At 41.7% G+C, this 14733-nt stretch overlaps 1 protein-coding gene across 1 annotated transcript in view; it reads left to right on the top strand.

Annotated features, from left to right (window-relative positions):
* Positions 1–14733, top strand: part of CSMD1 (CUB and Sushi multiple domains 1) — a 398630-nt gene that overhangs the window by 241087 nt on the left and 142810 nt on the right. The window contains exons 32-35 of the mRNA XM_032593032.1: positions 1097–1274; positions 3365–3510; positions 4304–4384; positions 5392–5505. Coding sequence (XP_032448923.1) covers positions 1097–1274; positions 3365–3510; positions 4304–4384; positions 5392–5505 — 519 coding nt within the window. The remainder of the gene's footprint in view (positions 1–1096; positions 1275–3364; positions 3511–4303; positions 4385–5391; positions 5506–14733) is intronic.

The raw sequence follows: 14733 nt of genomic DNA, 5'->3' as shown, positions 1-14733 counted from the left end.
CCATAAAACTTCCAGAATGTTCTCTAAGGCCCCTTCCCCTATGGATTTTTTCCAAAACTTGGACCAGATTCCATCTGTTATGCCCTGGAACATTTTCTCCTTCCTCTGAAAAAGTACGCAGGGGCATGATTAAGGCCGGATGTCCCATACTGCCTGAGGGCATGTCTGTCATCGGTCAGCACTGTGAATTGTTTATTGAAGTTGTTTTTCTCTTTTTTTAAAAACATAGTTTGGTCTGTTTTCTCCATCTAAATTTTACACCTTTGGTGACAAGTCTTTGAAAGCCCAAGAAGATTCATGCTAGGAACAGCCACTCATCCCACATCTATTGGATTTTGGTTGATTAAAAAGTCTACTGGTTTATGACTTGATGTATTATACCACTGTCTGAATGTAATAATACGTTCAGATTATCCTGCTAATATATAGTCACTTCATTTCTCCGTAGATAAGACAAAATAATTGTCATGGCAACAGGGAACACCAGTTCGTTAAGTAAAATAAACAGGGACTGATTGGGGATGGTGAGTCTTTACACCCCTGAAAGCTGGTGAGATGTGAAAATGCTTTGACTTACATAATTTTCTCCCATTTCTTCAGGTATAGATCTGCCAAGAATTGATAATATTTTTGTTTAGGCAAAGAGACTTGGATGTTTAAATAGGTTTTAGAAATCTCACTTAAAACAACGAAAAATTTCCATTATGTATTTATGCATAATCTCTCCATAATCCCTTGTATCACACAGCCAATGGATTATCAGCTCAGTCACCCAAGATAACTGGGTAACTGAGTATGGGCTTTTTTTTTTTTTTCTTTTTAATTATCTGGGAATGACTTCATCCTGAAGGGATTTTGAGTGTTTGGAGACTCTATTAAATGGAACTTAGATAACTTAGTTCAGAAGTAAAATTCATCTAAGGTTTTAAGACTTTAGGGGAATTACTTTGACAAAGTAGTCACTGAGAAATATTTCACAATTATTATTTCTTAGCAGGAAAATTTCGGCGGAGGGGCTTTGGAGACTTAGAAATATTTAACTGTGTCCTTTCTAAAGCTGACTATGTGGACCTTCATTGTTCTGCTTCCTTTTCAGCGCCTTGCGGATATAATGTAACATCTCAGAACGGTACCATTTATTCCCCTGGATTTCCCGATGAGTACCCAATTTTGAAGGACTGCTTCTGGCTTATCACTGTACCTCCTGGCCACGGGGTCTACATCAACTTCACCTTGCTGCAGACTGAAGCTGTTAACGATTACATTGCTGTTTGGTAGGAGAGCCCTTTCATATAAAGTGATCCGCGACTGTGCTAAACCATTCCTGCAGCCAGCTACATGGTGCTTGTATGTCAGATTGACGTATAAGAAATGAAATTATTAGGGGGATATGGGAAAGGAAACTTAGCAATGAAATCCGGGAGATACAGAGAATAAATGTCATGTCACATGTTTGAGTTTTACTCCATGGTAGATAAATTCAGGGCTACTCTGAATATAAAATATCCCAAGCTTATTTTATTTTACGTTGTTAAGTATGATAAGAAATGGCACGATAAGAACTTGATGCGTCTGGAAATAGCGAAGACATAATCGCACGTAGCCCTCCCTCCATCCTTTGTGAACTTTGCAGAGCTGCCCTTCCGTATGTGTAGGAAATACTAGGAGCCAGCAAATGGGGGCGGGGATTTGGGTCCTGGTTCTCCTTCCAAAGAGCCACGTGGCCTGGCGTAAGTTGTCTGTGTGACCCTGGGCTACCTTTGCGTGTCTATGGGGATGACTGTCCTACCTTTGCTTTTGGAAGGGAGAGGTTATGGGGGACACAGAGATTGCCAGGTCCTCTGTGACACTATGGTGGGAGAAGGAGGGGGCATGGACAGGGTGTGAGGAGGTGAGCTTAACTCAGGGTTAAAGATCCACGATGTGCTGCCAGGATGAACTTCCGTGAAAACTGGAGTAAAGGCAGGTAACTACACGCTACGCATGCACGAATGCGTGTGTGCCTGTTGGGGAAGTCGGCATAAATGTTAAGAGTTTCTTATTGGAAAGCCTGTAAAGTCAGGGAACAGGGTGAGTTCAGGCTATTGGCAGATCTCAGATACGGATATTACGGGAGTCCGAGTGAGCAGGACGGAGAATACGGGAGTTTATAAATCTTGTGAAGGATTCCAGACTTAGTTCTCAGAGCAAAAAGGACTCAGTAGGTCTTAGGAAGGAGAATCACCTTGACTGCAGAATGCCCAGCCTCACTTTGTGGGAAATACATTAACTGAGGGCAAGAGGGGAGGCCGGCTTTTGAGGCTATAGAAATAACTCTGGCAGGGAGGTGATAACGGCCGACCCAGTGGCTGAGGGAATGAGGAGGAAGCTGAGAACTTGAAATATTAAATTGATCAAGGCAAACATTATAGTATCAGCCATTTCACCTGGGTTAACCTATAGATTTAGCAGATGGGAGCGAAGGCTCTTCATATTTAACAAAGTAGAGTGCCTGTTGCAAAGAACACTAATGAACGAGAGACTGAAAAGTCTCTTCAACTTTGTGACATTACACATCTCGGTATTTCTAAACAGTGTCCAGAAGGTGGTGGTGTTTTATTCGGTTTGTTAAAAACATAACCATTCAACTGAGTAAATTTGAAGATCTAATTGGCTTTATTAAATGATTCATGAATTGAGTAGCATCCCATCTGGCAAGTAGAGAGATGCTTGGGGACCTAGGTGTGCCCAAGGAAGGTTTTCAAGGGAAGAAGGGCGGGGCAAGAAGCCATTAGCAAAAGGAAGGATTGTTTCAGGCAAGGAGAAAGGGGGGGATCTTACCATGCAGATTAGCTCCTCTTCCTTGAGGTGGGGCTGGATGGAGACAGTCCTAGAGACCTCATTGGCGCTGATACTTTCTGAATGATTGGCATAAAATTTCACTCCAGGAGGGGTTGAAACTGCATTCAGTCTTGCCGTGCACTCATGGGGCAGGGGACTCCACCTTGGACTGTAGTTTTCTGTTTAAGCAATTTTTGAAAATCATTTAGTTCCATTGCAAGATCTGCATAAATTTCACCCATAATTAAAGAGACACCATTGAATTTAGACTTTCAAATGTAGACGTTTGAAGGGCAACTGATAGGTGGTATTGCGGCCACCAGAATGAATGTGAACGTGTCTCAGTGATTGGTCTGGAAAGGTCAGCTGTGGGGGGAATGGAAGTCAGCCCTGAGTTTTCAGGTGTGCGCGGCAGTCCCGTCCCCCGGAGCCCGGGTCAGACCAGCCCGCTGATGCCAGGACAGAGTCCAAATGTGAGAAGAAAATGATCCTTAGTTCCATCTGTAATTAGGAGCTTTCCATCAAACGTCTCTCTCTTCCCTAGGGATGGGCCTGATCAGAACTCACCTCAGCTGGGAGTTTTCAGTGGGAATACAGCCCTGGAAACCGCGTATAGCTCCACCAACCAAGTCCTGCTCAAGTTCCACAGCGACTTTTCAAATGGAGGCTTCTTTGTTCTCAATTTTCACGGTCAGTGCATTTTCACCTTGTTGAGGCAGGTGGAGAATCGCATTTGGTTTTGCTGGTCGGGTTGACATAGGCCTCCTCTCCAGCTCAAGTTCCTTGATTGTGCCCAGCGAGAGCCTTAGGGGATTTTCTTGAGTTCCATGTCAGGGTTTCCTGTGATCCTCTTTTGCTTAATGGTATTTGATTATGTCACGTCTGGTTTATGGGAAGCTTGGATTCCTTCCAAGGTAAGTGGATTGCAAATGCAACTGATATGGAGACCCTTGAAAGACAGTGAGTGCCTTTGTGGATTTCCTCATCCCTGTCTCCAGGGGGATCAAGGTAGCAAGCGTCATGTGATTACAGATGAGGCAAAAGCAGATCTAATGGTTTTGAAAATAAATAATTGGGAAAACAGCGTATCAGCACCTGACATCTCGTAAGGACTGTGTCCCCGGAGGTCCTCAGATGTGAGGCAGGGGGAGACCTTATCAAATGTAAATATGGACCCGCCACCAGGCCATGGGTGAACCATCTCTGTGGCAGAATCCCAAGTATACGTGAAGTGATTTTATTTCGATGTCATAATTTTTAAAACTGTACACTTCTTTCCCTTTGACTTTATTATATCTTCTTTGGCACGAAATAATCCCATAAGCATGCGAAGCTTGAGAATTTTATAAAGCGATGATTGAAACATATAGACTTTGCAGTGTCCCTAAGCATTAGAACAACATAAGAGGAATGCTTTTTGTAATATTTTTGTTTATTCAGCAAACGTAATTACAGTTAATTTTTTTCCCCATAAACCGTTTAGCATTTCAGCTCAAGAAATGCCAACCTCCCCCGGCCGTTCCACAGGCAGAAATGCTCACTGAGGATGAAGATTTTGAAATAGGTAATGTTTCCTTCACTACGATACCATCAACTCAGTCCACCTTTTTACACCAACTCCTAACTCGGATGAGTAAGCGAGCGAGTACTTGTCAGAAATATTCTAAAGCATTATTAGGGGCTTATCCACAGAGGTTATTAATCGAATAAATACGGCTTTCTTCCTTCATCTCTGTGATGTTCGTTTTCTGAATTTGAATTTGGCTTTTTCCATTTTGAGCACCTCCTTATTCTGCCCCCCTCCCCGCCCCCCACCAGCATTTTCTAGTTTGTATTTTTCTTTTGAGTCAAGTTTTCAGAGACAGACTTACACAGATATTTGTGTTTGGTTAGAAAAGCAGGTTCATGCACGAGAAGGACTTAATCATGTGCAGCTAAAATAATGATTAGTATAACATTGACCTTTCACTGACACTGGAATGTAATGGTGAATATATTTAATGATCATATTTAGAAATTCTGCTTTATCATTCTATATTAATGGCCTGTTTCATTAAATAATCATCAGGTCACATTAGGAAACCAGCCGTGGCATATGTTTGTGGTATAATTACCATGACCCAGGATTTCTCTGTCTCAATAACAAATACAACACCCTGTTCGCACACCATGTTTCAGACCACTGGTCAAACCACGTGCCCCAATTTCTGGTTACTCATAATGGCTCAGTTAATGGGAACATTGTACTAATTAGGGCAGGGTCACGGTTTAGCCCTCTCTGGATGCATTAAAGCCCTTCTATTCTACATCCTTAAATCCCAGGCGTCTAGTTCCTTTTTTTTTTTTTTTTTTAAATAGGATTACTGTCAGTTAAGATAGCATTTTTGTGCGTCAAGAAGTGAAAATGCTACCATTTTATTCGACAGACCAAAACTGAAGCCAGGTGTTGGTTCGGAAGTGGTCTGCTCATTGACGCAATTTGCTATGGGGTCATGTATTCCTTTAATACGTTCACACGCCCTGTATGTCGCGGAAAGCTAAGCCCCAGGTCTGTTGTGCTGACTCTTGCAGGGGATTTTGTGAAGTACCAGTGCCACCCTGGGTACACGCTGGTAGGGACTGACACGCTGGCCTGCAGGCTCAGTTCCCAGCTGCAGTTTGAAGGCTCTCCCCCAACGTGTGAAGGTACGCATAGCTCAACACTGCCAATGTACTTGTCCACAGAGAATGATACTGCTGGGATAGGTCTACATTTGGGCTTTTGGTTCTTTTTGCATGACTCTGAATTTAATCTCTGTGTTAGGATCTCATTGCAATTAAAAGTACCTGCTATTCTCTTTTAGCTATCTCTAAAAGACAAATCAAAGTCCTATCAAACACAAAGTCTTTCCCAATAGTTCATTAGAAAATTTTCGAACATTTGGCAATGTTGAAATAATTTAAAAATAAGCATCTGAATACCTATCACTGAGGGTCCACCATTAATATTTACCATGTATCCTTTGTCACATGTCTGTTTTCCTTTTATCCATCCATTAATGTATCTGCTATTTTTGATGCATCTCAAAGCTAACTACGGACATCGCCACACTTCCCTCTAAATACGTTAGCATGCATAAAATTATCTAGTGTTTACCGTATTTTGTGTAAAATTTACAAATGTTGAAATGTATGTTTGTTGCATACAATAAATGCACCCGTTTCATGTATTCACATGTCTTTAAAATACATAGACTGTAGGCAATAACAGACAGTATAATTAGATCACTTTTCAAAATATTTGAGGGGCTCCTGGGTGGCTCAGTCGGTTAGGTGTCCAACTCGTGATCTGGGGTCAGGGTACGATCTCATGGTTTCTGGGATCCAGCACCACATCGGGCTCTGTGCTGACAGTGCAGAGCCTGCTTGGGATTCCCTCTCCCCCCACCAAAATAAATAAAAAGCAAACTTCAAAATATTTGAAAGGCTCCACTCTCAAATAGTATTGGGAGAAAAAAAACCTGGAAAAAAATATATAAATAAGTTGAAGGGTTTTACAAATTAGAATAGTTTTTATTTTGTGACTAGAAAATCACAATAAACATTCAATTCATTGAAAGGATGGGACCTCCCCCCTTTCAAGGAATTTGAAGACTGTCATTCGTTAAGGATAATGAAGCGCTCAAAAGTTAGGAAGGGAACACCCAGCGCCCGAGTCCGGACTCCCATCAAGTGACCCGGGTGGATCATTAGTCCCTTGAACATCGTGTGCAAGGAGGATGGTCGGTCTGCCTTATTTATGGGATTGCGGTAAAGATGCGGAGAATATTAAATTATTCCAGGTGATACATAATGTTAATTATTTGCCGTGTAAGAAGCAACTTTCTTTGTACCGCGCTAGTATCGATTTTACAAGTGCTCACACCTGTGGTGTGGTTCTTGTGGAATGTGGTACTAACTTCCTGCATTCTTCTTATGAATAAGGTAGAATCCTAGTCACCCGGGGAGAGGAAAACAATTTTCACCATCATCTGAGGAAGATCTGGAATGAAGCAGCTTTAAACAACCATGATACCTCAGATTAATTCAAAGAAAAATTACTTCCAAATTGTGTCACTGGGAGAGCCAGTGGGTGTGGGCAGAGAGCAAACCCCTTTAAACACCCAGAGGACCCAACCCAGTTGTGGGAGGTGCTGAAACTCTGCTTCACGGGTGCCTCCCTTAAAGTTGGGCCGCATGGGGTGCTGGGTCGGGAGACTGAGTCATTATTTTCTTGGAAAAAAAATCAGTGTGTCGGTACCATGTTACGTCAGCAAAAACCATCTACGGTGGATTTTTTTCCCATTTCATATAAAAATTAATGGAGGTGCATTGTGTGTTTTTAAGGCACATTTTAATTCCAACGAACAGAGCCGTAAATTTCTCAACAGAGATGACTTTAAGCAAGGACGGTCTTAGTTGATTAGTGAAGAAAGGCATAAATATTTATTTAACACGCACTTCAAAAATAAGGGAAATTACTTTATTATGTTGGCTACCTCCAAGATTAACCTACTTTTTATTTAAATGAAATTAATTCGTGACAGTCCAGGAACAGAGTAAATCAGGACAACATGAACACCATTCTCTAAATTACTTGGCTCTCGCACCCGTCTGCGGGGAGAATTCTGCTAACAAGACACGTTCTCCCAGCTCGGGCCAGAGGGTCTCGCACCCTACCGAACTCGTAGCAATTACTACAGATGACAGTGTGGTTCTCTTCTCTTACAATTCAGGAGTAAATTTGTTTAAAACAGACTGAGAGTTACCTTAGCTGCTGTTCCCTAAATCCTTATTATTAAAAAAATAAGTAAATAAATAAAGGAAATAGGGGCTCAGATGTCTTTTATCAAATACTTGATCACTGAATGATAGTCTTCCTTCCAGTACTTTCTACCAGTTGGTTGGGCTCAAGGGGTGGGGGTGGGTAATCCCCCAATAAATTATTGATAGAAAATTGTGTTAGTTACAAGTCCTTCTTCTTCACATGTCATCATCCTTCTTTTAGAAGTTCCACTTGGAAAATTATTACCACCTTTTGGGTGATTGATTCCTCCTTGGGAACGAACAGTGGGAGCAACTCGTTCCTTGAAAGGTAGCATCCTATGCAGATAAATTATACCCTGTTGGATACCAATCCTCGTTTAGAAAACACTATATGAGGATCTGGAATCTTTCCCAACACCACCAGGCAATTCTCCCGTTCGCCCCGGACCCTGGCTGAACGTCCTACAGTTGAACTCAATTCTGATACTCTACTTGGAGACAGGGTCAGACCCCACAGGGTAAGGGCTTAGTCCCACAAGGCTGTCCCCACTCCCGAGTCCAGTCACAAATTCAGGTTATCACTTGTGCTTCTTAGTGACCCGCTGTAGGCCAGAAGTACTCATGGTCCCTCTTTGGGTTTTACCCTGTGTTAGAAGAGCCCATGTAGCTGAGGGAAACATTTATTTACATGTGTCATATACGTATGTGTATGTATATATATGTGTATGTACATACACATATATATGCACACATACACATATATGTTTATATATATTATACACATATATACATTATATATATTTATTTATAATATATATGTATAAAATTATGTTTATTTTTGAGAGAGAGAGAGAGAGAGAGATAGAGAGCACAAGTAGGGGAGGGGCAGAGAGAGAGGGAGACACAGAATCCAAAGCAGGCTCCAGGCTCCAAGCTGTCAGCACAGAGCACAGTGTGGGGCTTGAACTCACGAACCGTGAGATCATGACCTGAGCTGAAGTTGGACGCTTAACCTGCTGAGCCACCCAGGTACCCCATTAGTTATATATTTTTTTTTTAATTTTTTTTTTCAACGTTTATTTATTTTTGGGACAGAGAGAGACAGAGCATGAACGGGGGAGGGGCAGAGAGAGAGGGAGACACAGAATCGGAAGCAGGCTCCAGGCTCTGAGCCGTCAGCCCAGAGCCTGACGCGGGGCTCAAACTCACGGACCGCGAGATCGTGACCTGGCTGAAGTCGGACGCTTAACCGACTGCGCCACCCAGGCGCCCCAGTTATATTTTTTATATCATAAAGAATTATATTCTGTATCCTTTAGGGTGTAATTAGGTCCTAAAGGATGTAATAAATATAAAAATAAAAATTTTCCTTTATGTTCTAAAGGATGTAATAAAGGGTACAGATGAATAGTCTGATGAAGAGGCACGGGGTGCAGGGTGAAAGGGGTTCTCAGCACATGAGCATCTGGGCCCTGGATTTGGGGTATAAGAGGTTTTATAGGGCCAGTCTCCCCTCCTCTGAACCCCAAGCCCATGGTCCTACTGGAAGTCTGTGAGGGGGGCAGGAATTTCAGCCCACTCATCACTGGCTCTCTCTGCTGACCAGCCCCATACTGAAGCTACCAAGGGACCCACCCTAAGTCGCCTTATTGGCCTAGACTCAGGTGTAATCCAAAGGGGCTCCTCCTGACCAAGACATGCTCAACATGCACGAAGTGCCAAGGCTTTTGAAGGTCTGTGCCAGGAACCTGGGACAAAGACCAGATAAGTTTTACAACAGAGTCACGTTAAGGAAAGAGAAGCCCTTCAAAAACCGAAGAGGAGTAATAACCAAGGTCTGGAAACAAGAGAGGACGTGGGGTGTCCAGGAAAGAAGAGGAAAGGAGAACACTTTGCTCTTAGGGTGTGTTGGGGAAGTGGCATTAAGTGGGCTGGAAACTACACATGGGGCCACATTTTAAAAGGCCTTCAGTATCGGGTGGCTTCAGCCTGTGGACAGTGCAAATCCATCCGTAGTTTTTAAAATATTCACTTACAAAGAAATCAGAAACCTGTATTTTCAACGAACGCTAAAGACAACCAGCGTCCTTGAGATAATGGCCATTTGTTGGAAAGCTCGAGACCAGAACATGCCTGTCCAGGGCTCTGGGTCACAGCTTTCCCACTTGTTTGTAGAGTTCTCTGTTTCCAATTCTCTGAGACCTCCGGGTGCTTTTAAGAATTAGTTTTAATTATTTACAAAGCCTAATGCTTGACTGCGTTATTTTTGCTGAAGGCCCGCAAGATGCATTCAATACTATGCTTTGGTTTTAAGCCTCACATTTTCTTTTTCTTCAAAAATAAGCTGAAGGAATAGCTTCTCGCCGAGGTGGGCTGGCTCAAAGCTCAGGGGACCTTCTCAGGGAGGCGCGCTCTTTTCGAGGCATCTTTGATGGGAACCTCAAACAGATGCTTCCCGTGGTGGGGGGCATCCCCAGGGAGACGGTGGAGACGCGGGATGTGTGTAAGGCGTGAATGCTGATCTAGAAATGAACAGCCAGGCCCTGGGAGAGCCCCTCCGTCTCCAAACTCCCCGCTGTGGGTGCGTGTAACTCCCAGCAAGGATGTAGAGTGAGGGACAGGAAGGAAGAGGCTCATATGAAAGAGCCAGAGAAACAAATGAATCAAAAACACGTTAACTCCCAGGGAGATATATTCAAGTGCATTTTAAAACAGTGTGTATGTCTGGAAAAAAGAAAGTGTTGAGTGTTGTAAGACAAAGGAAGCAAATAATTGCACCTATACTTTGATTGTGTCTTCTCTAAGAAACAGAAGCAGGATTTGAGAATGAAAGGAATGAAAATAGCTAAGCTAAAGCTTCTGTTTCTGACTTATCACCACTCACAGCTTTCAAACCCTGGAGGGCTGTCCTCTCACCGGGTGGATGGCAGCAACTTAGGGAGGATTGTCTGCTCCTAGACAATCTGCCGCCCAGTGTCGCCTAGTGACCATAGCGGCGGGATAAAAGCAGAGAGAGGAGATTTGGCCTAAACCTTTCTCCCGGGTCGTACCACAGAAGGGAAGGTACTGGAACGGCATCTTTCCTCAGGAAGAGGCAGGCAGGTGGCCAAACCCTTCCAGGCTTTGAAACACCTGCCCGTGTAGTGTTTCAGACTGAAGGAGAGGGTTTGCATGTGTTCATCTGATTATAACCCTTGAGAGTAGTTTCATTCGCCTCTAGCCCTGGCTCTCGCTGCAAAGTCAAGGCTGATCTGTGGAGACTCTGAACCTCCAAGCCCTGCACATACACACCCAGATACAAAGTCCGGTTTTTTAATGTGTTCTTTTAAAAAATGCCAATGTGTTCATTTTTGAAAGGGCGTAATAGATTTTACAGGGTGATCTTACCACTATCACAGAAGAAATTACTTTTTAAATTAAATTGCTTTAGGCTGAGTGTTTTGGTTTGAAATTTTTTTATATAACTTACCATTAATTAACACTGCACATATTCTTAAAAGTCTACCTAAATACTTATTTATTTAAAAGGGTTCTCGGGCACCTGGGTGGCTCAGTCAGTTAAGCGTCTGACTCTTGATTTTGGCTGAGGTCATGATCTCACTGTTCTTGAGTTCAAGCCCTGCATCAGGTTCTGTGCTGACAGCATGGAGCCTGCTTGGGCTTCTCTCTCTCCTTCTCTCTCTCTCTCTCTCTCTCTCTCTCACTCTCTCTCAAAAATAAATAAACTTTAAAAAAGGGTTCTATAAAATGTTTCATCTTTGGTGATCTTATGCCTACACACTTTATAAATTTTAAGGTACACAGAATAAGAACACTAAGACAAATGAAAGATAAAAAAAGGAAAAGTTCCCTTTTATCAGACACTTACTGGAATCAAAACATATTACATGTGATTTGCCTATCAGGTTGTGAAATGTCTTTATTTTGAAATGTATGAATTAATAACATAAATTTGATTAATTAAAAGGAGATAATTCAAAAAATAAGACACATTTCCTCTAACAAAATCTCTTTTTCATGAAGGAAAAGCTGATCATTTAACTTTTTAAAATTTTATAAATAGTTTTGCTATTATCTCTGTTTACTTTTGAACCATGATCAATAGAGAAAAATTGTTTTCTCCATAATTGTATAAATAAACTATTTCTGGAAGATAATGAAATTATCATTGAAATAAATTACTGATTGTGATACCGGTGGTTTTCTTCTGTGTGTTCGTACCTGTGCAGATCAGTTTTATTTTAATGACTCTGGAAGCAGTTGAATAAAGCAAAAAGGAAAGTGGGAGGGGAAAAAGGGACACACAGCTCAGTGTGTCCACACTATCTTAATGATTCGTTCATAAAGATAAATCGATAACTGATTCCTTATGATAAATTCATCCTTTACAAATCACTACTCGTACTCAACACTGTAACGACCCAAAGATGCAGTATGGCTTTCGGCCCAGAACTTTCTCATTCATCTCTTATCACAGTCCCAAGAAGTCAAATCACATGTGTAAAATTTACTATTCCTTTTTTGTTTGTTGTTTATATTTGAGACAGAGAGAGAGAGTGGGTCGGGGAGGGGCAGAGAGAGAGGGAGGCACAGACTCTGAAGCGGGCTCCAGGCTGGCAAAGAGCCCGTCGCGGAGCTCGAACTCACCAACCGGTGAGATGGTGACCTGAGCCGAAGTCAGCCACTTAACCGAATGACTCACCCAGATGCCCCTAAAATTTACTATTCTAAATGAAATTAAAAGTATTAAATTACATTAAAGTATTATATTAAAAGGAAGAAATAAATAGTATCATTTTCTGTTACTGAAGATAATAGCACAATGTTTCTGCGATATTACATTGAAAAGGTGAGTTGGGAAAACATGGGATCCTAGGATCCCTGCCCCAGTTGAAGGTGTGTGGGCAATTCAGTCACAGAGCGAAAGGCACATGGTGGTTTTAACCACTCCTGTGTGGCTGCTTCTCACCTCACTCACACGGGTTAACAGGGGCACGGGTGTGCTTCGCCACCACTTCCAGAAAAAGGAAACTTCCAGGGTCCAGGTTTCTTTCAAGCAACCGCTTTATCAAAGTTGGCTGCCCTGGTGTCAGCGGCTTAATCTCTTTGATCTATCAAAGAGGTAAATGCGATCTATCTATCTAATCACCTTGTATATCGGCGTATGTATTACATACGTGTATATAATTCTCATTTAAATTATAGGTCGGTATAATTATTATAAACGATAATTACTCATTATTCAGTGGTTTTCTCCTGCTGTGTTTGTCTCTTGTATTAAATTTGGTCACAGCTCAGTAGGATAGCTTCCACACCCCCTCTCCCGCTGCCACCATTGGCTTGTAAATATAGGGATAGAAACTCTCCTATGGAAGTCAGGTTCATTTTGTTAAGGAAAATTTTTACTGGTATTTTTCTCACTAGCGCAATGCCCAGCAAATGAAGTCCGGACAGAATCTTCTGGAGTCATCCTCAGCCCAGGTTACCCAGGCAACTATTTTAACTCCCAGACGTGCTCATGGAGTATTAAAGTGGAACCAAACTATAACATCACCATCTTTGTAGATACATTTCAAAGTGAAAAGCAGTTTGATGCCCTGGAGGTGTTTGATGGTAAGTTTCTTGTTTCCTTTCTTTTCTTTTCTATATCAGTAATCTCTCTTAATGTAATAAAAACACCATTATCATGTTTTTGTGACACAGGACTTTAGTATATCTTTGGGTTAGATTATCTCTCCCCCACACGAAAATGAATTCTTCTTGCACTTGTATGGTCTCAGAGATCAATTGTGGAACATGAAAATATTTTTGTTAATGATTCAACTTTTAAGCAATTAATGTGCTACTGATGCACTCTGAAAATGTCCTGAATGAACTTGAACCATTATTTAATTCTTTAACGTGGAGATTTACAGTAGATGACCCCAAGCAACTCTCTCCTTTTCCCTAAGTATTCTATGGATTCAGAAGATATTTTAGGAAATTTAAAAGAGCTAAAGTTACATTAATCCATTTAAATGATTATTTTACTAAAAACATATAAAACAAACGGCTCACAGATATTTCTAGATGTACCATCTTTAAAAAAATAGTACAATACACTTAACAAATGTTAATACTGTTTTCAACTCTAGTCTCATACGTTTTTACCCAATTCTAATAAACTTATTAATAGAACAAGGCCATACTTAGAAGTAGTATGTGGTTGAATTGTCAGTTTGAAATGGAACTGATGTTAATATTTTTCTTTGCATAGAAGTATTATCACAGCCCATAAAATTAGACCAAGGTACAATTACAGCTGTCCATAAAAACAGGGCTTTGACATGTTTTGATGGACTTGTCATGTGTCCAGTAAAATAACAATCAACTCAATAAAAAAAATTACTGTAATTGATTCCGTGTGTGTCCCTATGCCTTTTACTTCCTTGATGAATCTTAACAGTCAAGTTGTTCATATGGACGGACACCACAAGTATCAACTTCTGTATTCCTAAAATGGTGAGCTACTAATTGGAAATTAAACTCATCCTTATGTGCATGGAAACAGAGGACTGCGGAGCACAATTTCTTTCACTTTCAGAGGTTTTTTTCTAGGTGTATGTTAAAACAGACAGGCACTGCTGAAGTCTTCTTCTGTAGTCTTTAGGATGGAAAGAAGTAATTGATTAGCCAGGTACAAAACTGATGTCAATAAGGAGCCAGGTAAACTCGATTCTGAGGCCAATTAGATGAGAGACAAAACCAGAGTAGGTGAGCACACACTCCAGGGGCTGTGTGTGTGTGTGTGTGTGTGTGTGTGCGTGCGTGTGTGCGTGTACGTATTCCCCAACCCAGGAGCTGTGTGTGTGTGTGTGTGTGTGTGTACATATTCCCCAACCCAGGAGCTGTGTGTGTGTGTGTGTGTGTGTATACATATTCCCCAACCCAGGAGCTGTGTGTGTGTGTGTGTGTGTGTGTGTGTGTGTGTACATATTCCCCAACCCAGGAGCTGTGTGTGTGTGTGTGTGTGTGTGTGTGTGTGTGTGTATACATATTCCCCAACCCAGGAGCTGTGTGTGTGTGTGTGTGTGTGTGTGCATGTGTGTTTACATATTCCCCACTTCAGGGGCTGTGTGTGTGTGTGTA

The sequence above is a fragment of the Lynx canadensis genome, chromosome B1 (genome assembly GCF_007474595.2).
Source record: "Lynx canadensis isolate LIC74 chromosome B1, mLynCan4.pri.v2, whole genome shotgun sequence".
NCBI classification, from domain to species: domain Eukaryota; kingdom Metazoa; phylum Chordata; class Mammalia; order Carnivora; family Felidae; genus Lynx; species Lynx canadensis.
This window is presented reverse-complemented; position numbering and strand designations above follow the sequence as displayed.